This window comes from Orycteropus afer, unplaced genomic scaffold (assembly GCF_000298275.1).
Source record: "Orycteropus afer afer isolate SDZICR_OR568_19922 unplaced genomic scaffold, OryAfe1.0 scaffold00035, whole genome shotgun sequence".
Taxonomy (NCBI): Eukaryota; Metazoa; Chordata; class Mammalia; order Tubulidentata; family Orycteropodidae; genus Orycteropus; species Orycteropus afer.
In genome coordinates, this window is record NW_006921622.1 from 17,603,320 (window position 1) to 17,630,460 (window position 27,141).

At 39.9% G+C, this 27,141-nt stretch overlaps 1 protein-coding gene across 1 annotated transcript in view; it reads left to right on the forward strand.

The window, feature by feature from the left end:
- Positions 1–27,141, forward strand: part of LOC103193236 (amyloid beta precursor protein binding family B member 1 interacting protein) — a 114,061-nt gene that overhangs the window by 66,929 nt on the left and 19,991 nt on the right. The window contains exons 7-9 of the mRNA XM_007936380.1: positions 6,498–6,584; positions 8,546–8,689; positions 15,727–15,837. Of these exons, the coding sequence (XP_007934571.1) occupies positions 6,498–6,584; positions 8,546–8,689; positions 15,727–15,837 (342 nt within the window). The remainder of the gene's footprint in view (positions 1–6,497; positions 6,585–8,545; positions 8,690–15,726; positions 15,838–27,141) is intronic.

The following is a 27,141-nucleotide window of genomic DNA, read 5'->3' on the forward strand; positions in this document are numbered from 1 at the left end:
AGCAAATGGAAGAAATAACAAGATAAAAGAGCTGAACAGAAAATTTCAAAGAGCAGCTCAAGAAGAAAGAGTCAGTTATTGTAATGAAATGTGCAAAGACCTGGAGTTAGAAAACCAAAAGGAAGAACATGCTTGGCATTTCTCAAGCTAAAAGAGCTGAAGACAAAATTCAAGCCTTGAGCCAAAATATTGAAAGATTTTATGGGAAAATATTGAATGATACAGGAAACATCAAAAGAAGATGGAAAGAATACACAGACTCACTGTACAAAAATTAATTGGTCATGTTCAGGTATTTCAGAAGGTGCTCAAGAACCAACAGTATTGAAGGAAGAAGTCAAAGCTGCACTGAAGAAATTGATGGAATACTCACTGAGATGTCTCAACAAACAGATGCTGCACTGGAGGCACTCACTCATCTATACCAAGTAATTTAGAAGACAGCTACCTGGCCAAATGACTGGAAGAGATCCATATTTATACCCATTCCAAAGAAAGGTGATCAAACAGAATGTGGAAATTATCAAACAATGTCATTAATATCACCAAAAACCAAACCAAACTCACTGCCGTCAAGTCGAATCCAACTCATAGCGACCCTTCCTTGGGTTTCCAAGGCAGTATCACTACGGAAGTAGATTGCCCAACCTTCCTTCTGAGGAGAGGCTAGTGGGTTTGAACTGCCAGCCTTCTGGTTAGCAGTCAAATGCCTTAGGCACTATGGCACCAGAGCTCCTATTAATATCACACATAAGTAAAATTTTGCTGAAGATAATTCAAAAACAGTTGCAGCAGTATTGTTGTTATGTGCCATCAAGTCGGACCCGACTCATAGCAACCCCTCCTTAGGTTTCCGAGGCAGTATCACTATGGAAGTAGATTGCCCCATATTCCTTCCAAGGAGTGGCTGGTGGGTTTGAACTGCCAGACTTCTGGTTAGCAGTCAAGTGCCTTAGGCACTATCCTACCAGAGACAGGGAAATTCTAGACATGCAAGCTGGATTCAGAAGAGGATGTGGAATGAGGGATATCATTGCTGATGTCAGATGGATCTTGGCTGAAAACAAAGAATACCAGCAAGATGTTTACTTGTGTTTTATTGACTATGCAAGAGCATTCGACTGTGTGGACCATAACAAATTATGGATAACATTGAGAAGAATGGGAATTCCAGAACACTTAATTGTTCTCATGAGGAACCTGTACATAGACCAGGAGGCTGTCATTTGAACAAAACAAGGGGATATTGCATGGTTTAAAATCAGGTAAAGTGTGCATCAGAGTTGTATTCTTTCACTGTAGTTATTTAATCTGTATGCTGAGCAAATAATCCAAGAAGCTAGACTACATGAAGAAGAAATGTGGCATCAGGATTGGAGGAAGACTCATTAACAACCTTTTACATGCAGATGACACAACCTTGCTTGCTGTAAGTGAAGATGACTTGAGGCACTTACTGATGAAGATCAAAGTCTACAGTTCTGCAGTATAGATTATACCTTAACAAAAAGAAAACAAGAATCCTCATAAATGGTCCAATGAGCAGCATCACGATAAATGGAGAAAAGATTGAAGTTGTCAAAGATTTCATATTACTTGGATCCACAATCAACACCTTTGGAAGCAGCAGTGAAGAAATCAGACATCATACTACACTGAGCAAATCTGCTGCAGAAGATCTCTTTAAAGTATTGAAGAGCAAAGATGTCACTTTGAAGACTAAGGTGCACCTAACCCAAGCCATGGTATTTTCAATTGCCTCATATGCATGTGAAAGTTGGACATTGAATAAGGAAGACTGAAAAAGAGTTGATGCTTTGGGGCTGTGATGTTGGCAAAGAATACTGAAAGTACCATGGACTGCCAGAAGAGCAAACAAATCTGTCCTGGGAGAAGTGCAGCCGGAAAGCTCCTTGGAAGCGAGAATGGCCAGACTTTGTCTCACCTACTTTGGTCATGTTGTCAAAAGGGACCATTTCCTGGAGAAGGATATCATGCTTGGTAAAGTGGAGGGTCAGCAAAAGAGGGGAAGGCCCTCAACGAGATGGGCTGACACAGTGGCTGCAACGATGGGCTCAAGTATAACAAGGATTAGGAGGATGACACAACCAGGCAGTGTTTCATTCTGTTGTACATAAGGTTGCTATGAGTCAGAGACAACTCAACAGCACCTAACAACAACACACAAATTATTCAGTAATATTGGTTAAATTTTTCACAAAGTGTCATTAGTCTCTTTCATTCTGTTTTGGTTTTACCATTTCTAGTACTCTGGTTTCCCTGCCTCCTTACTTTCTCATCCTTTGCTTTACAGCAATTTTTGATCATTTGATCTCATATAGATGATTTCTTTTAAGAAGTTCATTATTCTCAGGCAATATTCTTTATTTAATGAGCCAGTGTGTTATTTAGCTAAAAGGTGACCTCAAGGAATAATTCTGATTTTGAGGCTGAAAGAGCATCTCAGTGCAGTAGTTTCAGGGAGTCCTCTAGTCTCAACTGGTCCGGTAAGCCTGTGCTTCTTAAAAATTTGAGTTCCATTTTATAGTTTTCTCCCATCCTGTCAGGATTCATCTATTGTGGCCCTGATCGGAACGGTCTGGAGTGGTGCCCAGGTACCATCTAGTTCATCCAGTCTCAGGGTAGATGAGGCTGTGGTTCGTGTAGTCTAATAGTCCTGTAGACTACTTTTTTCTCTGAGTTTTTAGTTTCCATCTTTCTGTTTTGTTCCGGGCAAGTAGAGAGCAATAGTTGTATCTTAGATGGCCAGTCACAAGCTTTTAAGAATCCAGACAGTACTTACCACACTGGAATGTAGAACACACACTTTATGATTTATATCTTGCCAATTACCTACTGTTGTCCCACAAGACTATGGCCCTGAGCCTTCAAACCCCGAAAACCAATTTTGCAAGGTACTTGGATATGTCTAAGAGGTATCCATAACTGTGTCCCCATGTGGTTTATTATTTATATGTATATACATGCATGCACACACATACTTGTATACTATATGTACATGCCTATAGACATAGGTATCTGTGCACCCATATGTACCCACATATTCATGCTTTTATATATATATATATATATATATATACCTGTGTATATGTATATATTTATATAATCATACACATACTTTTGGTTGTTGTTATTATTGTTGCAAAATTATATTTGTCATATCCTTTACCAAAAATGTCCTTCTCTCTGGTGCACTTCTTAATGACATCATTTACCTTAGTCAGATTGTGTGCACTTCACCCACATTCAGTGCTACCTTTCCTTTCACCAAAAAATAACAAGTGTCTACTATCTCAAGAATACTTCTCCCTTCCTTTCCCATTTCTAGTAACTACCAATGAGCATCGGTGTTTATATACATATCTTTTCTTGTCTTCTTATAAAAGTGCAATCACTGCTGGTGGGATTGTAAAATGATACAACCATTGTAGCAAACGGTATGGCGTTTCCTTAAAAAACTGAAAATAGAAGTACCATTTGACCCAGCAATTCCATTACTAGGAATATATCCTAAAAAGGTGAGAGATATGTACACCTATGTTCATCGCAGCACAGTTCACTGTGGCAAAGAGATGGAAGCAACCTAAATGCCCATCAATGGATGAGTGGATAACCAAATTATGGTACATGCACACAATGGAATACTATGCTACATTAAAGAATAATGAGGGATATGTGAATCATCTCACAATGTGGATGGACCTGGAGGACATTATGCTGAGTGAAATAAGTCAATCGCAGAAAGACAAGTACTGTATGAGCCCATTATTGTAAAAAGACAGAGAAAGGTTTTACTTGGGGAAGGGAACTCACTTAGTAGGTTACCGGGAGGGGGAGGGAAGGAGAGGGATCAATTTTGGGCTAGTTGGGGCCCACACACTGACATGGGTAGGGGCAGGGATATACGGGAAGGATCTGTGACCACCATGATAACATTAGGAAATGGGAGGACACCAAATTGTGCACTTAAGAGATAGATGACAGATGCTAATACCAAAAAACAAAAAGAAAGTGCAATCAAACAATATTTGTTTTTTTGTAATTCATTTATTTCACTCAGCACAATGTCCTCCAGATACATCCACATTGTGAGATGTTTTAAGGACTCATCATTATTCTTTGTGGCTGTGTAGTATTCCATTGTATGTATGTACCACATTTGCTTATCCATTCATCTGTTGATGGACGCTTAGGTTGTTTACATCTTTTTGCCACTGTGAATAATGCTGCAATGAACATAGATGTGCATATGACTGTTTGTGTCTCTTTTTAGATCTCTAGGATGTATACCTAGGAATGGGATTGCTGAGTCATAAAATATTTATATTTCTAGCTATTAGAGGAAGTACCATGCTGTTGGGCATAGTGCTTACACCATTTACAAACTCACCAACAGTGGATAAACATTCCAGTCTCCCCACATCCTCACCAGCATTTTTTTTTTTTTTCTGGGCTTCCTAACTTTCTAGTATGCTCAGTTCTCAAACTTCTGTGTTCATAAATATCATCTGAGGGCTTACTAGAATGCAGATTCACAGGCATTGCCCCAAAGATTCCAGTTTAGTAGGTTAGGAACCCAGGAATTGTCCATTTTAACAAGCATCAAGACAATCTGAGGATCACACTTTGAAAAACACTCCTATGGTCTCAATAAACATTTGTGCCTAGATTCACTGGGTACTTTCGTTTAGTGACTGTACTCTTGAGATGTATTTTCTACATTTAACACACACTTCAATGCATTGTTTTACAAAACTCATATTTTCATATAAAAGCCTTCCAAGCTGTACTGTACATGGATCCCTCAGCTTCTCTGATTATATAAAAATTAGCCCCTGACTACTCATTATTTTTAAGGAACCCTCACAGTGCAGTAGTTAAAACACTGAGCTGCTAACCAGGTCAGTGGTTCGAACCCACCAGCTGTGCTGCAGGAGGAAGATGTAGCAGTCTGCTTCCACTAAGATTACAGCCTTGGAAACCCTATGAGGCAGTTCTATTCTGTCATTTAGGGTTCCTATAGGTTGGAAACAACTTAGAGGCAATGGATTTGGTTGGTTTGCAGTACTCATTTTTAGGTAACTTATGCATTTAATGTTTACTTTTAGACGTTTTATTGATGTTCAGTACGAACAAGGCACTGATACACAAATTAATATAAACCTAACTTAAAGACCATGCACCTGTTGGTGAGTGCTTTGAAATCAGAGTCTTTTTTTCTTACATTTGTTTAGACTGGGTCTCTTTCTTGAAATGCCCTTTCTATTTCTCTCTGTCCTTAAAATTGCTAAGTAGCAAACTCTGTGTTGTAATTGGCCCACATATAATGTTTTCTAAAAAATAAAATTTGTTGCCATGAAAACATATGTCAACACAAAAGCCTGCACATGAATGAATGTTTATAGCAGCTGTGTTCATAATTGTGAAAAGAAAGAAGCAACTAAAATGCCCTTCAATAGATGAATGGATAAACAAACTGTGGTACACCCATACAATGGAGTATTGTTCAGCAGTGAAAAGAAATGAGCTATCAAGCTGTGCAGAGACATGGAGGAACATGCCTATTGCAGAATGCAAGAAGCCACTCTGAAAAAGCTACATGCTGTATGATTCCAAATATATGACATTCCGGAAAAGGCAGGACTGTAGAGACTGTGAAAAGATCAGTGGCTGCTGGGAGTTGAGGAAGAAGGGGGAAGGATAAATGGATGAAGCCCAGGGTATTTTTAGGACAGTGAAACTATTTTTGCATGATACTGTAATGGTGGATACCTGGCATTACGCATTTGCCAAAACCTTAACACAAAGAGTGAACCCTAATGTGAACCATGGGCTTCAGTTAATAATAATGTACTAATATTGATTCATTAATTGTAATAAAAGTATCACAGGTATGCAAAATATTAATAATAGGGGAAATATAAGGGAGGGGCGGTATGTGAGAACTCTGTACTTTCTGCACAATTTTTCTATAACCTAAAACTGCTTTAAAACATAAAATCTATTTTTAAAAAACTAGTTGCTAACTTTTACAGCAATCTAGATTCCAAGCATCTCTTGATAAGACAGAATATCTATTCCATAGGACTTTGGGCTCTTACACAATATCCATCATGGAGGTAGGAGTTGGACTTGACATTCTGTCCACTCTCTGGCCCTTCCCAGTATTCTGCACTCTCCCATTTGGCATGTATATGTTATACCGTGAATTTAACAATTAAATGCCATCCTATCCTTTCCTATTGTTTGCTAATATTTTCAAATTGATTGTGAACATCAGAGGGAGGGAATGTTTTACTTCTGCCTCTGTGATGCTGCAGTAAGCATTCAGTAAGGCTGGTTGATGCCATGCACTGTGGTTTCCTGCTTGTTTCATACAGCTGAGCCCTCTCTCTCCAGCAAGACTGTGATTTCCTTGCAGGGTCTAGCATGGTAACAGACACTTAACTGATCTGATCTTTTAACATTTCATTTAGAATTTTTACTTGGATAACAAAGGAAAAAAAGATGGCAAGGAAACAAACGAGAAAATGAATGCTAAGAACAAGGAATCCTTACTTGAGGTAAGCTTAATTTTACAGACCGGGAGAAAAAGAGAAGGACTTGAACTGCATTTATTTTAAGATTTTACTTCTGAAAACAGTGAGAAATTCTGAGGTACACAAGGAAATTTTAAGTTGGTATTTTAAAATCAAATTTTCATGAAATTTAGCTACTAGATAATTAAGTTGATTCTTTGAGTCAGTTGTAAAAGTATGGTTTTTCATGAAGTGGGATAGCAGTTTATGACTAAAAGGGTTAATGAATCCTCATATAACTCATCTTCTAACATTCCACATACTTTATTACCTAAGTGCTCCACTGAAGTCAGAATTAAGCGTTTTCAGATCTTTTTTAAAGAGAATTTTCAGTTGCTCTCCCAGCAGTCAATTGTGGTAGGAAGGGCATGAGGTTTGGAGTCAGAGTTATGATATGAGGTGTTTCTCTGCCTGTTGTGGTCTGTGGGCTGTTGGGCAAGTACACTTGGTGAGGCTCAGTTTCCTCAAACACATAATAGTGACAGCAAAATTACCAATCCTATTGAACGATTAAGGAACTCTGGGCACAAATGGTTAAGCAGGTGGCTGCAAACCTAAGAACTTATGGTTCAAATCCACCCAGTGCGAGTGGCTCTGCGGGAGAAAGATCTGGTATCTGCTTTCGTAAAGATTACATCCTAGAAAACCTTTTGGGTTACCTGGAGTCACCATGAATCAAAATCGACTTGACAACATCCAAACAACAACAGCATTGGATTAATACAGGGCCCCAGTGAGGTAATGAAAGCACAGTGTGACGATTTCTCTATAGATGTCTGTTATTACCACTTTGGGGACATGTTGCAGCAGTTCATTTCAAAGTTGATTTTCTGAAACTCCAAATGAGTTTTCACATAGTAACTATATAACCTCTTGCCACCGACTTGATTCGGACTCATAGTAGTACTATAGGATACAGTAAAACTCCCCCATTGGGTTTCCAAGACTAAATCTTTATGGAAGCAGACTGTCTCATCTTTCTTCTGTGGAGTGGGCTGGTGAATTTGAACTGCCAAACTTTTGGTTAGCAGCCAAGTGTTTTAACCACAGAATCATCAGGTCTCTTATAGTAACTTTATCACCATGCTAGAAATCATGGCTCTTTTCCCAGTCCATCCTGCAGATGAAATGAATGCCAGGTCACAGGTCACAAATGAGCATGCTAGAGCCCTACATATGTTTTATTTGCACCTAGTAATTGTCCTTTTCTTGAGTTAGTTGATTTTGGAGTTAACACAAAAGTAATAATTTGCCAATTTGTACTAACAGTTGTAGCAAAAAAAGTTGCCATTGAGTTGATTTCAACTCAGCAACCCCATGTATGTCAGAATAGTAAGTACTGTGTTAACCTCTCAGTTAATAGTGAATGCATTAACAATGCACCACCCAAAAAATCCAAAACCAGACTCACGCTGTCGAATTGGATCCAACTCATAATGGCCCCTCCTTGGGATTCCGAGGCAGTATCACTATGGAAGTAGATTGCCCAGCCTTCCTTCTGAGGAGTGGCTGGTGGGTTTGAACTAGCAGTCTTCTGGTTAGCAGTCAAGTGACATAGGCACTAGGCCACCAAAGCTCCACTCAGGGACTCCAAAATGGTAATAGCATTTATTAAATACTTACTTTTACAATACACCAAGGTTATTCTTACAACCTTCCTAATGAAGTTGGTTTTTCCCATTTTGTAAGTAAGTGTGACTTGTTCAAAGTCACAGAGCTAAGTGGTCAAGAACCCTAGAACCCTGAAGTCAAATTCAGGAGCTGGGATTCTTAACCACTGTGTTATTCTTCCCCCTTTATGGCATATAGCTCATAACAAACATAAGCATTCACTCAGAGTTGTAGACAAAAACGACTTTTAGTTTAGAGGCTAGTTTTTCAGTTTGTTTAAATGTGAACATAAATGTCTCTTTTGTGTACTTGTGTAACCAGAATCTCAATTGCAGGAAAGTTTCTGTGGAACATCAATCATTGTGCCAGAACTCGAAGGAGCTCTTTATTTGAAAGAAGATGGAAAGAAATCCTGGAAAAGGCGTTACTTTCTTTTACGGGCTTCTGGGATTTATTATGTACCTAAAGGAAAGACTAAGGTGGGAAGGAATTTAAACAACAACAACAACAATAAAACATTTCAGCAAAAAGACATTTTATGAAAGTGAAAGTAAGAAATCCTCAGGTGGAACTGTAGATACTCTCTCTCCTGTGGGATTCAGTTTATGATAACGTTTGTGGAAATATGCTAGTAGGACAGAATTATGGAAATCCTTTCTGAATTTTTCCATAGCTCTCTCTTTTAGAAGAAAGAATTCAGGTTTCAAAAATTATGGTAGGAGCATTTTTCTGTTGTTACTATTTTGTGACTTTTCATATCTAGTTCAGTGCACTGTTTTTCTGTATTCACGCTCTTACTCTGTAGTCACTGTAGTAAAACTTTATCTGGAATCATGGAGGTATTAGGAGTTCTTGATAAGATCTTCATTAAGATTTCAGCCCTTACACTCTGAGCATATAAATTGTTCTCTGAGATGTGTGACATGCATTTCCCTGCCTAAGTTAGCAGAGCATCTTGGCCATTCTTTTACTTTTCCTTGATGATTTGGGATTATTGCTTCAGCTCTATAAGCACATACTAAGCTCTTTGAAATGTCATTTTAACTCTTTTTCTCAACATTAGCTTTTTCTAAGACCCTTCTTAGAGACTGAGGCATTTCCATCTTTTGTTCACCTTTAAAAAGCTTTAGGATATATCTGAGTCCCTGGGTGGTGCAGACAATTAAGCACTCCACTGCTAGCCAAAAAGTTGGTGGTTCAAACCCACTCAGATGTGCCACACAAGACAGACCTAGTAATCAAGGTCATAGCCTTGAAAACCCTATGGAGCAGTTCTGTTTTGCACACATGGGGTCACCATGAGTTAGAAAAGACTGCATGGCAACTGAAAACAGGATATATCTCTACCTCTGAGTAAAGCAGAAGTATTACGCTTTTGCTCCTGAATCCAGGGCATCACCAAATGGCCTATTTATGAATTGTAGACTTCTTCTGCAAAAACGGCGAGGAAGCCCCATGTTCTGACCTCCTCTAATCCCACAAGCGGAAGACAGGATTACCAGCAGTAACCCAAGGCCTATTACTGCAAGGCCAGACATGCTGCCTCCCTCCAGCCCTTTCACCAACCGTTCCTCCCAAAGTACCCACCACCTCTCTCCTGGGTTCGATAATTCACTGCAGTGGCCACACAGAACTCACAGATTACAGGGTTTATTAGGGAAGCACCAGGCTACAATTCAAGTTCAGAAAAAAAAACGCTCAGTCTCTCTCCCAGCCCACCGTCCCTCAGCCAAGTCTCTCACAGTCTCTTTCCCAGCAGTGCTGGTCCCTCGGTGTCTCACTCAGCGATGCGTGTCTCTTGAGTCTCTTTCCCAGCAGCACGTGTCTCTTCCAGCAGCACATGTCTCTTGTAGCAGCACGTCTGTCGCAGGAGCACGTCCTTCCTCAGCCAGCAGTCAGAGAGAGTTCTGCCTCCAGGAGGCCTCCTTTTGAGCCCGGAAGGGTGGTCAAACTAGCCAATCACAGCATCAGAACTCTAAGCACGTGAGAGAGAGCGGGAACCTCCCAGAACATGGTATTGTGCCATGCCCAACAGAAATAACCCAGGTGGATAGCTTCAGCAATCAGGAGCTCCTCAGTCACTCATAGAAAATCCCACCTTGGAGTTTACAAAGACCTATGGGTAGAAAAGCCACACTAAGTAATTTACTACACTGCATCTTCTAATAAGACTTCACGCCCATTTCTGCACAGGTGAGGTCACAGTGAATGACCTCACCATGCCTTTTGCTGTCGAGTTGATTCTGACTAATAGAGACTCTAGAGGATAGAATAGAGTTGTCCCGTAGGGTTTCCAAGGCTGTAAATCTTTAAAGAAGCAGACTCACACATCTTTTCTCTTGTGGAGCAGCTGGTGGGTTTGAACTGCCATCCTTTCAGTTAGCAGCTGTGAGTACTTAACCAGTGTGCCACCAGGGTTCCCTCCACTAGGAGTAAGGCTCTTTTATCCTCTATTGGAATGCAGGGGGGCATTATGGGTAGTTCTTGGTCCAGGACATCTACCGTTTCTATTGGTAGGAATGAAAAATACACAATACCTACCAATAACCTTAAAACCTGTATGACATAAAATATAAAACTTAATAAAGAAAGTGAAGTAGAACTGAATAAATAGAATGTACTGTGTTTCTAGATGAAAAGATACAATTTCTCTTCAAAGTCTCCTATAAATTCAATTCAATCGCAGTAAAAATTTCAGCAGGATTTATTTTAAGGGAAGTTAACAGGCTGAGTCTAAAATTCATCAGAAAGAGATGTTGTTCATTAATAGACAAAAAAATTGTGAAGGACATTGAGGTAGAACTCCTCCTCCCAGATGTTAAAGTATTTAATAAAAAAAGTAATTAAAACTATACAGAACAGAGAGCCATCTAGTATAAGGGAAATTAAGAGAACCATCTATCTTAATCTAGTGCAGCTATAGTATAAATACCGTAAGTGTGTGGCTTTAACAAACAAGAATTTACTTACAGTTTAGAAGGCTAGGAGTCTGAATTCAGAGCACCAGCTCTTGGGGAAGGCTTTCTCTGTTTGTTGGCTCTGGGTGAAAGTCTTTGTCTCTTTCAGCTGCTGTTCCTTGATCCTTAGCGATCTCCACATGGCATCAATCTCCCCGAGTTTGTCCTTGTTTGCTTCTGAGCCTAAACTGAGCTTTCAAATGTGGTTGGCTTAAGATATACCCTACACTGATACGGCCTCAGTGGCATGACAAAGAAAGTTTATTCCCAGATGGGGTTTTATCCACATGGTAGGGGTTAGTATGGATTACACTTCAGCAAACAAAAATCCTCACAACTAAGCCAATAAGCAACTGATTAATGGAGATAATAATGAAGTTGCCAAGTATATCATTGTACTTGGATCTCCAATTAATGCCCCTGGAAGCAGCAGGTAAGAAATTAACCAATGAATTGCCATGGGCCTCATAGGCATGTGAAAGCTGGACAGTGAATAAGGAAGACCAAAGGAGATGCCTTTGAATTATGGTGTTGATGAAGAATATTGAATATATGCTATTCATGGACTGCCAGAAGAATGAACAAATCTGTCTTGGAAGAAGTACAGCCAGAATGTTCCTTAGAAGCAAGGATGGTGAGACTTCATCTTATGTACTTCAGACATGTTATCAGGAGAGATCTATCCCTGGAGAAGGGCATTGTGCTTGGTAAAGTAAAGGGTCAGCAAAAAAGAGGAAGACCCTCAACAAGATGGATTGGCACAGTGGTTGCAATGGTGGGCTCAAACCTAACAATGACTGTGAAGATGGCACAGGACCAGGCAGGGTTTTCACTCTGTAGTAATATAGACACTATTAGCCAGAGCCAACTCAACAGCATCTAACAACAGCACAGTAAGGGTTAGACTTTACAACACATTTTTGGGGGACACAACTCAATCCATACCACCAGGGATAAATTCAAACATAAAGACTAATTTTAAAACAATGGAAGAAGAATGTGATATCCAATAAATAGCATTAAAATAATTGTATATCTACTTGGAAAAATTAGTTTCCTACCTCATACCATCTTCCAAATTAAATCCTAGATGGATTAAATTTTAAATAATAATAATAACAACATAAAATACTAAAAGAAAATACAGGTTAAAATGTTCATAATTTGGGGGTAGGGAAAGCCTTAAGCAAGACTAAAAACTCAAAAACAGAGGATTAATAGATTTGAGTGTCTAAAATTACTCTAGCTCCAGTGGCGTAGTGCCTAAGGCACTTAACTGCTAACCAGAAAGCTGGTGGTTCAAACCCACCAGCCACTCCTCAGAAGGAAGATGGGACAATCTACTTCGTAGTGATACTGCCTCAGAAACCCAAGGAGGGGTCGCTATGAGTCGGGTCTGACTTGACGGCACATAACAACAACAACAACATGACACATACCAAACAAGAAGACCAGCTACAGAGTGAGAGGTACATATGCATCATGTATAAGCAAGTAGGAATAACCATAAAACAAAGATATCAACAAATAAACAAGAAGAAGATAAACACTGTCAAAAAACAGGCAAAGCTTATTAAGTGAAAATTGATAGAGAAAAAGAAATAACAGTAGCCACTGGCTTAAAAATTGCTCTATCTTACTAGTCCTCAGGGAAATATAAATTAAATAGATAATTCTTCACATAAGATTGGTAAAATTAACACTATTGATGCTATCCCAATTTTGGTGGAGGTGGGTGAGAAAAATGGGCATTGCCATGCACAAGAGGTGGGAATGTGAGTTGGTGCAGCCAAAGTGGAGGACAAGTTAGCAGGATCTACACAAAGGTAAAAGTCATTACTCCTTGAAATGATAGTTCCTCATTGGGCAGTCTGCCCCACAGGAATATTGACTCATAGGCTTAGTATTTTTGTGCAAATAATTATAAATACTAAAAACAGTTTGCAAATAATACCAAAAGATTAAAAAAGAAACTAAATAGTTCTCCAAAGCAGAATGGTTAAATTGTTACACCTATGAATGGAATGCTATGAAAGCATTAAATAAATATCATATATCTATTCATATGTCCTGATACAGAAAAAAACAGATATTATGTTAAGCAAAAAAGAGCAAGGCATAGAATAGTATTTATAGAAAGATCTCATTCATGTTTAAAAATTTTACATTTAAATATTTGTATGTATGTGTATGTGTGTTTGTCTACAAATACATATATATATATATATAATGTTTACCAAAAACATTTGGAAGACTACCAAACAGTATTTATGCCTTCAGAAAAGAGTGGAATTAGGAAAAAGGGTGGTGAAAGAATGTTTTCCCTTTTATTATCTATATGACTATATTGCTATATATATATGACAGAACCACCTGAATGGAAATATTGAGATCATTCATGCATTGTGAAGAATGTAACCAGTATCATTGAACAATTTGTGTAGAAATTTTTGAATAGGAACCTAAACTGCTAGGTAAACCTTCCCAAAAAACATAATAAAATATGTATTATTTTTGTAATTTAAGAAACTAAGACCTTGAAAATCTAGGAGTAAATATTTAAAAGAAAAAAATTATACAAACACATATAAAGAAATAATTATGGTATGGAAAGTGAATTTGCTCTATAAATCTTCAGCCAAATCACAATAAAAAGAATTAAAAGAAATAATTGTGTGCTGTTATGGTAGTTAAGGTTATGTGTCAACTTGGCTGGGCCTGGTTTTGAGTGGCTGGGCAGCTGGATGTTGTTATTCCCCTTAGGAATGTGGTCTGCTCCCAGTATATAAGCAGAAGTTTTGAAGTCTCTGAAGCTTTGTGGTACACTTGGACCCTGCATGTACCCGAATCTTGATTCACAAGCCTACCATGCCATGTGGATCTTGGGACATTTTCTGGACTTAAACTAGTAGCCTGCCATATTGTTTGGTAATTTTGGGACTGTGCCTTTTACTTGTCAACCTTGGATTTGTCAGCCTCAGCAGCCAGCAGCTGCCTGAGTTAAGAGAAGCCTCTAGCTTCAGTGGGCCAGGAGCAAGAGGCAGAGCTGAAGCCCAAGGTCAAGAGACCTTCACTCAGCCCCTAGAGCTGGCACTTTGAACTCAGACTTCTAGCCTTCTAAACTGTAAGAGAATAAACCCGTTTGTTTTAAAACCACCCATTTGTGGTATTTCTGTTAGAATAACACAAGGTAACCAAAACAGCTGTTAATGTTGTTAGGTGCTGTCAAGTTGGCTCCAACTCATAGCAAATTGTGCACTAAGGTGTAGCAATTCTGCCCTTTTTGTTTATTCACTAACTAAGTGTGGGTAGTTAAATTTGTATGTCAACTTGGCTGGGCCTGGTTGAGTGGCTGGGCAGCTGGTGGTAGTTATTCCCTATGATGAGACTGGCAATCATCTCCATGGTAGGACCTACCACAGGCAGCTGAGTAGCTGCTTTAGGGATGTGGTCGGCTTCCTGTATGTAAGAAAAAGCTTTGGGAATAGTCTCTAGCTTATGGCATGCTTGGACCCTACGTGTAGCCACGTCATTGTTCAGCAGCCTGTCATGCTCTGCCGACCTTGGGTCTCACAGTGGACTTGAATTAATGGCCTGCTGTGTGCTTTGGTAACACTGGGACTGTGCCATTTTATTTGTCAACCTTGGGTTGGTTAGCCTCACCAGCCAGTAGCTTCCTGACTGACTGAGCTTCATTGGGCTGAGAGCAAGAGGCAGAGCTGAAGCCCAAGGTCAAGGGGCTTTCACACAGCCCCTAGAGCCTGGCACTTTGAACTTGGACTTAAAGCCTCCAAAATGTAAGACAATAAACTCGTGTTTGTTAAGGCCATCCCATTTGTGGTACATTCTTGTCAGAGTGGCACTACGTAACCAAAACACTAGGTAAAGAATTATAGAATGTAAAGGAAATGAACAATAGGACAAGTTTGTAATTGAAGTGTAACCAAATATGTAGATTTGAGGCTGCAGGCTTCACAGTGCAGATTATACATGGAGGAGAGGTTTCTGTTGTCATAGCAACATAGCACTAAATAGAAAGCATTAAAGAAATCTTTCCTGTCAGGAAGAAAAGTGCACCAATTTACTGAGAATCAAATTTGCCTTTCATTGTTTGTCCTGAAGGGGGACTTTTGACTCTTTTTGGGGGGGGGGGGTGGTAAATGCGCAATCACAAAATCCATCACTGACTTCCAATAGCAAAAGCAAAAATGAAATATCTCACTAGGTGGTCACCTTGTCTTGGCTGCATCAATAATGCCATCTCAAGGTCAGCTAGCTGCTATTCTGAAAGTCAGTGTGCAGGTGCTCGAATGCTGTGTAATTTTTCACTCCATTTCTGGGCCAGTGGCGTGCTGCCTTGCCTTAGTTGCATTGTTTCACCTTGTCAAATGCAGGCTTGGCTTTTAGAAAACTGTATATGGTAGAAGTTTAAAATAAATTACATAAAATTCAATATTTTTTCAACTAAAATGGAATTCTCAGCTGTGCCAGCAAAAACAACTTTGGAAAAGTACTAGCTGTCATCTCGGTTGAAGTAATTTTTTTCCCTTCTCTTTCAGACATCTCGAGATCTGGCGTGTTTTATACAGTTTGAAAATGTCAACATTTACTATGGGACTCAGTATAAAATGAAATATAAAGCTCCCACTGACTACTGCTTTGTTCTAAAGGTATGTTGTAAGAAGTTCTTAATTTAGACTTGTAAACCGTTTGAATTAGTATTTCTTCTTAAGGAAAAAGTGTTAAATGTTATGTAATTCACCACAAGTGTAATTAAGACTCAGTGTTGGATTACCCAGATAATCAAGTGAGCACTGGCATACTTGTGCTCACTTACTAATCCCATTAAAATCCATCACCATCGAGTTGAATCCAATTCATAGTGACCCTATTGAACTGCACCATAAAGTTTCCAAGGCTGTAAATCTTTACAGAAGCAGACTGCCTCATAGTTCTCTCATGGAGTGGCGGGTGGGTTCAAACTGCCACCCTTTTGGTTAGCAGCCAAATGCTTTAACCACTATGCCACTGGAGCTCCTCACTTACTAATCTGTGGTGAACAATTTCACATTTTTACACCACATCAAAGATTCTGCTTCTGGCTGGGTTTGGGTAGCATTTGTCTCCCAACCCCACAGTACCTTCCTATAGAATGAAAGCCTCTTTTCACATTTACAATCCCTGGCAGGGATGGAGTACTCAGTAAGTAAAGTTTACTTGTGCTTACTTATACTGTATCTTAATGTGGTGAAAAGGAGCTCTGGTAGCATAGTGGCTAAAGCACTTGACTGCTAACCAGAAGGCTGGCGGTTCAAACCCACCAGCCACTCCTCGGAAGGAAGGTTGGGCAATCCTACTTCCGTAGTGATACTGCCTCGGAAACCCAAGGAGGGGTCGCTAGGAGTCTGGGCCGACTCGACGGCACACAATAACAACAACAACAATGTGGTGAAAAATGTGTGAAACTGTTCACTACAGATAAGCACAGATAAGCCCAAGTTTATTTTGCATATTAGGTAATCCACCTCTATCTAAGACAAAACAGTTTTTGTTTTTAAACCAAAACAGGGAAGGGGAAAACATTTCTACCAGTTTGGGTTGTTCCTCCCAATGCCCAACTTCAGCCTATCTTTGTCACTTGTGAAAATTAAGGTTCTAAATTTTGAATAAATTTGATTTACAATTTTATTGATAAGACCAAGAAAAATATTCACTTTTTTTTTAAATTGGACTCTTACTCCACTATAAGAAGTATTTAGAAAAGTAGAAACTTGCCAAGATTTCCTAGAAAAATAGATGAAAAAAAAATAGTATTACTGAGTCTAACCATTTTTTAAAAGGCAAGATGTGTTATCAGATGTTTGGCGAGGTTTACAGCAGCACCATCTCTTGGAAGGCTGATAATAACTTTTACCTGACAAATGTAACATCTGACTCCTGTAAAGGGATTCAAACAACTTATAGAGCTCAGTGGTTCAGGCCTCTCCATCACCTCAAACACCATAATATTCTTGCCTTTCTCAGCCCCTTCTCAAGCACATCTCACATCAGAAAGTGCTGATTTTCTAATTACAGATGCCATAGTGAGAAGGTGTGTACAGAATTTCCCCTTTCGGAGAGTCAACCAATGACCCATTGCCATTGAGTCATTCCAACTCATGGGGACCGTATAGGACAGAGTTGAACTGCCCCATTCAGTTTCCAAGGCTATAAATCTTTACAGAAGCAGACTGCCACATCTTTTTTTCCCACAGAGCAGCTAGTGGGTTTGAACCATTGACCCTTCAGTTAGCAGCCAAGCACTTAACTAGCGCTCCCTTCTGAGAGTCAGGTTTCATTATTTTCCATCTAGATGGAAGTTTATGAAGCATGGTAATAATAAGATCAGGTTCCTGGGTGAGGTTCCCTTGTAGGCTGATCATCATCCCAGGAAGAAACCCATTTCCCCAAGTTTCTATGAATGTCTCCTGTTAGACTATGTGTGTGTGTGTATGTGTGTGTGCATGGATGTTTGCATGTACACACACATATGCACATACATTTGCTCTTTGGCAAAATTATCCCTTCTCCTGAGTATATAGTTCCAAGTCTACAGTATAGGTTTACATAATTTTCACAAATGAAGGACAACACTTATGTTTAAGTATATAGCAAACACATGCTTGGGCAAGGACTACATAACTGAAGATTATCATGAACCCACCATGTTGTTTCAGAGGCAAACACACTAGTGAGCTCTTGCTTATCCCTGTTACCACTAGAGTTGGAATCCCCTGGACCCAAACATATTCCCAAAGCCCTTATTGATCACAGGCAGCCTGGCTGTTCCCCTCTGTTGTTCCCATTTGTCTTCAAAATATATAGAAGTTCAAAGGAAATGGCAATCAGATAACTTCCATTTATTTATTTTCACAGTTAGGGAGTTTACTGGAGAAATAATAGGTTACAATTCAGGATCAGAAACAAGTCAGGATACATACAGTCTTGCAACTTTTTTTAATGAAGAAAAAGAGGTCCAGGAGAGATGACATAGCACCTGAAAGTAACTGAGAAATAATGTATACATACAAAATTATTACTGTATTTTTAAAATTAGGATCACAGATCAGTCTTTTACTAGATGAGTTATTCTTAAAATCACATGCATTTATTGAGACTCCTTCTGTGTCTGCAGAGTTCTGGGGTTATGACTGTGGTGAGGTTTTGTTTTAGTCAAATACAATAACTCTGCCCAGTCATCATATTTAATAAGTTTGACTTCTGAGGACCCCTCCCTGCCCACTTACTAGTAGTTTTTATAATCATCAAATAGCAATTAGTTGACATTATTGCCTTTGGTGAAGCTTCAGGATAATGTGTAGTTTTCATTTAGACATCTATACTCTTTTCATTACTAAGCATCTTTTTTTTAGTTATTTAAAAAATAACAATAGTAACCACCACAGTAGCTCAGGAACCCTTGGGTGGTATGAATGGTGAAATGTGTGACTACTAACAAAAAGTCTGGCAGTTCAAACCTACCCAGACAAGCCTCAGAAGAAAGTTTTGTTGATCTGCTTCCAAAAGGTCAAAGCCTTGAGAACTCTACGCAGCAAAGTTCTACTATGAAACACACGAGGTCACCGTGAGTCACAGTCAACTTGATGGCAACTGGTTTGGTTTTTTGGCTTACACTAGCTCAGTCAGCCTCACACTCTCCAAGTAGTTCTCAGTGGTGAGCATTTTGACCCCACAGGGGACATCTGGCACTGCCTGGAGACAATTTTTATTGTCATGACTTGGGGCAGGCAAGGGAAGCTTTGGCATCTCGTGAGTAGCTACTAAAGATTCTGCAATGCGCCTACATGACTATGATACCAGAAGAACTAGGTGGTGCTCGGCTACCACTGTCAACCACTCGGAGGGGGATCTTTGTAGGAGATCCTGGATAGAGAGGGAGAACAATGTGGAACAAAACTCAAAATCATTTGGAGGAGAAAAGACGGGGAAACCAGGTTTTCTGATCTGATAGAGCCTGGTGGAATCACTGAGACTATGGCCCCTAACTGCCCTTCAGGTCTGGAATTGAATCCACACCTGTGGCTTCCAGTCAAACAAAAGACAGGCATATGAGTTGAACATTTTCCTGAGGTAGATACACTCCTTGGAGAGAACAATCATGGGAGAAAGAAGGGCTGTTTATGCACAGGAAGACAGCTCAGGGGGTAGGAATGCATGGAGGGATGGACACAGGGAAGAGGTAACTATGGGGAGGAAGTGGGAGGGGAGCTGTTGCATTGTAGTAAATTGTGGTCAATGTCATGAGACAAAGTGTATGTGAACTACTGTATGGAAAGTGAATTTGCTCTGTATATTTTCACCCAAATCACAATTAAAAAAAAAAAAAAAAAGATTCTGCAATGCACAGGACACCTTCCTCCCAGCAAAGAGTTATCTGACCTGCAATGTCAATAGTGCTACTGTCAATAGTGCTTAGACAAGAATAGCTCCAGAATAATGCCTGTGAAAGGACTGAGAGGAGAGGCTTGGATTTATTCATTCATTCACTCATTCATTCATTTATTCAATATTTATTGAATATCATCTGCTAGGCATTATCCCAGGTGCTAGAAATACAACAATGAGTAAGATATACCAATAATCTCTACCCTTCAGGAATTTATATTTAGTGTGAGGGAAAAGGCAATAAACAAAAAGATGTGTAATGCAATTTCAAATAATAATAAGGCTGTGGATATGTATGAAGGAGCCCTAGTGGTGTAGTGGGATGAGGCATTTGTCTAATAACTAGAAGGTCAGCGCTTCAAACCCACCAGTTGCTTCATAGGAGGAAGATGAGGCAATCTATTTCCATAAAGATGTATAGCCTTGGAAACCGAATGGGGATCACTATGAGTTGGAATCAACTCAATGGCAGTGGGTTTGATTTTTGGTTTTGGATATGTATGAACCAGAGTAGGAGACAGTTAACTAAGGCTGGCCAGGGCTTTGGATAGGATGATCTGGGGAGTGACATTTAATAAAAGATATGAATGAAGTGGTGAATGAGTGGGTGAGAATCACCTACAGGACCTGAACAGTAAGTACAAAGGTTCTGAGGTGGGAACCTGTTTGACTGGATCAGCAGGAAGAGAGAGAAGAAAGCATGTCTTGCCTCCTTAAGCTTCCTGCACCTTTTTGTTCCTTGCATACGAATACTGGGGCTACTTTTTACCAAGTGTTGAAGACAAAAGCCATTATGATGGCAGGTGAACAGAATCCAGTCTTTCCTCTCGATTTGTTCCTAGGCCAGTGGGGGAAACCAACCCTAAACAGTCAGACAGCCTCAGAATAACATGGTGGGTGTTGAATATTATTTTGAACATTATATGAAGAGGGTCCTCTGGGAGCCCAGGTGAACATGTGCCCAGGCTTTATCAGTATTTCAGATAATAGAAATCGAAAGCAATGCTTGGTATTAGAATATCTTTATGTATCTTAGTTTTAGTAAACTTTTGTTGAATTGGTAAATAAATAAATATCTGGATCTTAATAATAATGGCAAGTGCTTATATAGCATTAAAAGGCAGATTTAAGCACCGTACATATATTAACTCATTTAATCTTTTCATCAACCTTATGAGATAAGAACCATAATTCTCCCTGGTTTATAGATGAGGAAACTGAGTCATGAGACTGCCCAGCCAGTAAATAGCAGAGTCAGACTGAGAACCCAGGCAGCATGGCTCAGAGGATGTTCTCTCTGACCCTGTTTGCCAGGCTGCCAGAGATCTGAACAGGAAGCATCTTCTACTTCCCCCCATTCCTCCCCACTGCCACCACTCTTGAACCTTGTCTTCATTGTGTCCTGTCTGACCTTGTGGCCTTGTTTGTAATCCTGCAACCTTGAGAAATATCCAATGTCTTAATTTCTTGTGGGCATTCCAACACATTTGATCTCCAAAGTGGTTTCCACATTTCCTAAATAGGGAGAAACAAGGTGTATGAAAGAGGTTCTGAAATGCTGACCAGTAAACTGGCCAGATCAGAGTCACAGGAGGCTTGTTAAAAATACATGTTTCAGGGTCCCTGGACCCACTGATCAAAATGTCTAAGGATGGGGCCTAGGAATCTTTATTTTGCCTAAGCACAACCAAAAAGGAGTTCTGGTGGCACAGTGCCTACAGCATTTGACCACTAATTAGAAGGTTGGTGGTTCAAACCCACCAACCCCTCCATGGAAGGAGGATGGGGCAATCTACTTCTATAAAGATTTACTGCCTTGGAAACCCAACAGGAGTTGCTGTGAGTTGGAATTGACTCGATGGCAGTGAGTTTGGTTTGAGTTTTTGGTTTTTAAGTGCAACCAGCTTTTGTACTCACAGTGATAGAGAGTTCTAACTATATACATCAAGAGTCAGGGCTTAGCTGGTGATGAAATACCCTTTAAAGTGAGTAAAACAGGATGAAAGTCTGTCAGAAAGTAGCAAGGGCCCACACTCCAGTGTCTAAAAGCTGGAAAGGGAAGGACAGGATTTCAGACTGTGAGTTCCTAGCATGAGGATTTAGATACAGTGAAACAAGGCAGGAACTCAGTGTTTTACACTGAATTATGAGTTTGCGAGTCAGTCCCGGAACCATAGCAGGAGTTGGATTATCTGACATGGGACTGGGATGTAAGGTTATGCCTGGGCTGCACCATGAACAACAATATTGAGCCCTAGAGTATTTCACTCAGAACTTTTAAACTCCTCAAATCCAAGGCCCAAGTCTTCAACAGAGAGTTGGGATTTCCCCTATGGGGAGAGAGGGCTCAAAGGTGGAAATGTCAGCAGGGCTCAATGGATCTACAAACAAGAGTCATGAGCAACCCTCGCAGAATATTCTTTGTTTCTCAGCATGAAAGCTGGTTCTGTTCTCAAGCTAATTTCTTTATGTGCAATCACCCCACTCGTTTTGCTCTCAGCCATGCTTCTCAGTTCCTTCTGCAATATTTTAGGAATTAGTTTGCTGAGCAAAAGGTTCTGTTATGATTTGGAGAACCTAATTTGTTTTATCAACATTTTGATCATTTCCTTTTCTGTCCACTATTTGGAAAAAAAAAAAAAAAAAACTCTTAGTATTCAAATATTTCTTTAGGATGAAGAGATTTACAAGATGTAAAGAGTATGTACATAAATTGCAGGAGTTCAGGACATGTGGAAGTATGTTAAGATTGGGGGATGCCATGGCCAGATGTGATGGTAGTGGGATATCCTAGAAAGAGCAATGGAATTCTGCTCCATCATTCACATACCCCTTACTCTGCTATGTTTTCTTCATAATATTTTTCATAATATGAAGCTATATTATTTAGTGGTTTTCCGTTTAAAAAAAAAAAAATTGGTTATCTGTCCTGATAGAATGGATGCACTCTGAGGGCAGGGACTTTTTCTTTGTGTTCACTATTGTGTTTTAGCTTGGTCAATGTTTGACACATTGTACATGCTCAGGCATATCTGTTGAGTGAATGAATGAATAGAAATGCACGTCAACGCCCCTGCTCTGTTCTTCTGTTAGAAGAACATCTATCATTAATAATACTAAGAACTATCCTGTGCTGAGGACCTATTGGATGTCTTTCTTACATTTTTCCATTTAATCTTTTCAACAGCCCTTCAAGGGAGATGGTATTATCCCTATGTCATAGCTCCACAGCTATGTAATGGAAACTCACAAAGGTTCATGAATTTGCCCAGGAGCACTCGTGCTCATTAGTTGCATAAGATTATTCCCTTGCAAACAAACTCTTCACTTGGTGTCCTCTATGTTTTTGCCTTGTATCACCTCACTTTCCTGTCTTAAATGGACTACTGGTTTCTCAGAACTGGGATTCAGGGTCAATATTCACATAATAATGGACCTTTCTTCTAGCCTGTAGTAGAGGGATCAAAAAAGTTACATTTCAGGCTTATATCTTAAGTGGAATCATTCATTTCTTATTTTTTTGGAGCACTCCCCCCAACTCCCACCTAGGTCACTCTTTTTTTTTTTTTTTAATATTTTTTATTATTATTTTATTGTGATTTGGATGAAAATTTACAGAGCAAATTCACTTTCCATGCAGCAGTTCACCTACACTTTGTCTCATGACATTGACCACAATTTATCACAATGCAACAGCTCCCCTCGCACTTCTCCTGATAGTTACCTCTTCCCTGTGTCCATCTGTCCATGCACCCCTGCCCCCTGAGCTGTCTCCTTGTGCATAAACAGCCCTTCTTTCTCCCATGATTGTTCTCTCCAAGGAGTGTATCTACCTCAGGTAAATGTTCAACTCCTATACCTGCCTTTTACTTGGCTGGAAGCCACAGGTGTGGGTTCAATTCCAGACCTGAAGGGCAGCTAGGGGCCATAGTCTCAGGGGTTCCACCAGGCTCTATCAGACCAGCAAACCTGGTCCCCCCTTTTTTTTTTCTCCAAATGATTTTTTGTTCCACATTATTTTTCCTCTCTATACAGGATCTCCTACATAGATCCCCTTCCAAGTGGTTGACATTGCTAGCCAGGCACCATCTAGTTCTTCTGGTCTCATAGTCGTATAGGCTGAGGTCACATAGTCATATAGGCTGAGGTCACTAGGACTAATTGTTTCCATGAATCTTTGGTTTCTTCATTCTTCTTTGCTCTGGACAAGGAGAGACCCATCGATGCATCTAGATGGCTGCTTGTAAGCTTTTAAGATCCCAGTCGCTACTCATCAAAAGTAGGAGGTGGAACAATGTTTTGTGTAGTATGTTATGCCAATTGAACTTGATGTCCCCTGTGACTATGGTCCTGAGCCCACAGGTTCAACTACTCGGTTCCTCTGGGTAGCTGGCTGTGACCAAGGAGTGACTACAACCTTGTCCCTTGTCAGCTCTACTGTACACCTCTGCCCCAGGTCACTCTTGCATTCACAGAAGAGTATGGCAACTTTTCTAATAATTTCCCAAAACTCAATCTTCTGCCTGATCCCCAGACACTTTCAGTGCTCTTGTCAAACTGCTTACCACCTACGAACCCCTTACTCAGCATAATCTGCCTTCTACTTTAAAGAAAATAGAAATGGAAAGGATTGAATTGCCCCAGTTTTCTTTCTGTTGACCTGTAAACTTACCTCACATAGGAACTGTTTTGCCTCCTACCTTTCTATGTCAGACAAAGATAGGCTCTTCTCCAAGGAGAGCCCTCCTCCAGCTTTAGTGGAGACCACGCCATCAACAACTCTTCTTTACTTCAGAGTCTTCAGTCTCTTCCCAGAGAAATCTTCCCCTTGGGTTATGAACATGTTAGCATATTCCATGGGATTGAGCTTCCTAATCCCATCCCTCTCTATGTCACAACCTTCTATGCAACACTTGTACCTCTACCTTCCCTTTACCTCAGACCTCTTGAGAAAGTAATATGCCCCCCATGCCTCCCTCAACTTTCAGTTGTCAAACATTATCTAACATAATTCACTCATTTAAAAATTTTTATTGAGTACCCACTACTACTCAAGGTGTGGGGTCACATTAGTGAACCAAAGGTCTCACAGGCTTTGTGGGGTGTTTGTACTACTGGCTTCTCCCCTGACCTCTACTGGAACTGCTATAAGTAAGGTTTCCAGTGAATGTGGTTTTTTCCAATCCTCTTGGAAGTTTTTGCATTGGTTATAATGTCCTCATTTTATAATTTTCAGCTTGAACCTCTCTTTATCTACTTGCCCTGGTCTATTTGTGCTGGTTCCTCTTTCTGTATTTGGTTCTAACCAGACTCCTCCTGCTCTCTCTGAAAGATTTTATTCACAGCCATAGCTGCAGCTATCATCTGTGCACTAATCATTTTATATATATACACCATATAAAAAACCAAACCAAACTCAGTGCCTTCGAGTCAGTTCTGACCCATAGCAACCCCTCCTTAGGTTTCCAAAGCGGTATCTCTACAAAAGTAGATTGCTCAATCTTCCTTCCAAGGAGTGGCTGGTAGGTTTGAACCGCCAGCCTTCTGGTTAGCAGTCAAATGCCTTAGGCACTATGCTACCAGAGCTCCCAAATATACCATATATATGGTTATATTTTAATTATATATATGGTTAATAGCAATGATAATTATATGTATGTGTATAAATGTATGTATGTATGTATATATATATATATATATCCACATACCCACACACTACACACATATATACAATCTATAGCTATTGTCTCACCTCTCCTAACTACATAGCTACAGTAACTACATGTCCAAGAGACACCTCAGCTATAATATGTGAGAAAGGAATTTCAACCTTCATTCCTCCAGACTCCTCCTTCCTGCATTTCCTCTCAAGATTAATTATACCATCACCCATCTATGCTTCCAATGTACATACAGAAAAATCATCCTTGAATTCCTTCTTCTCCTTCCTCTTCTCCTACAATCCACCACCAAGTTCTTTTGATTTTCCATCTGAAATGACTCTCCTTCAGCCTCTGTCCATCTAATCTGCCTCTCACCGCAGGTCCATCTTCTACATAGTCCAGTTGCCAACAGTGTTACCCCATGTGTATCAGACTAGAACTGTACTCCATAGGGTTTTTAATGGCTGACTTTTCAGAAGTAGATCTCGGCTTTTCTTCCCAGGCACCTCTACGTGGACTCCAACCTCCAACCTTTCAGTTTAGCAGTTGAGCATGTTAACCATTTACCACTACCCAAGGACTCCAAATAGAACCTAGGTTCTAGTTATAGTTCTACCATAACTTTAGTCTTGGGCTTAATCTCTCAGGAACTCGGTTTCCTCATCTGTAAGTTTAGAGGATCTGTTATGATCCCTTTCTGCAGGAACAGCCTGTGATTGCTTCAACCTTTGTGTACTGTGCTGAATGCCTTAAGAGGGCTTCTCCTCGTTGGTCAGGAGTAATCAAATTGATTGCGGAAGAGTCTGTCAGTAGCATGGAACTAGCATTTTCTCATAAACCTCTTTGCAAATATTTTTTTTAGCAAGAAGCTTAGGATGCCCCTTGGCAAGGTCCCAAGACATGACTGGAGAATAAGTGAACAGCAGCTTCTCCCATGACCTCTAATGGAACTGTTAGTAAGGTCTGCAGTGAACAGAGGCTTTTTCCAATCCTCTTAGCAGCATTTGCATTATTGACTAAGTCTTCATTTTATAAGCTTCCACCAGGACCCCTTTTATCCACCTACCCTGGTCCATTTGTGCTGTTCCTCCCCACCCCACCCCCAGTGCATTGCCAAACAGAGTCATAAAGGAGCCTCATGCTCACTGTGTAGTTCCTCTTAGGACCATAAAATCTGAGGACTGGAAGAGACATGAGAGGTCACCTAAGGCTTAATTTTCCTGTATAGCATGCAGGTAATATAGGAAAATCAGCGTGCAAAAGAATGAGCCCCGAGGTTCTATACATCTACCTCAGAGTCACAGGAGGCACCACTGTTAGAATTCAAGGTCAAGAGTTCCAGTCTCTGCTTTATGCTCAACAGTTGTTATATTAAGGAGATGACCACATTTTACTATATTTGGATGAATAGCATAAGCAATTGTTTATTGTGCTGTTTAAGTTAAGTGGACACCTCTATGAAGACAGTTGCTCTGTGCATTTCATTTCAATGACTACAATGAGATTTTTAGTCTCTGCTCCTGAGGACCTGCTTCTCATATGATATGCATGGAAAAAAAATATATCAAGCCCAAGTTAACAATATCAATTTCTATACTATTTGATCCAGCAATCCCATTACTACATATATATTCTAAAAAAGTGAGAGCCAGGACAAGAACAGATGTATGCACACCCATGTTCATCACAGCACTATTTACAATAGCAAAAAGATGGAAACAACCTACGTACCCATCAACAGAAGAATGGGTAACCCAACTATGGTACATACCCACAATGGAATACTATGCAACACTAAAGAATAATGTAGAATCTGTAAAACACTGCATAACATGGATGAACTTGGAGGACATTATGCTCAGTGAA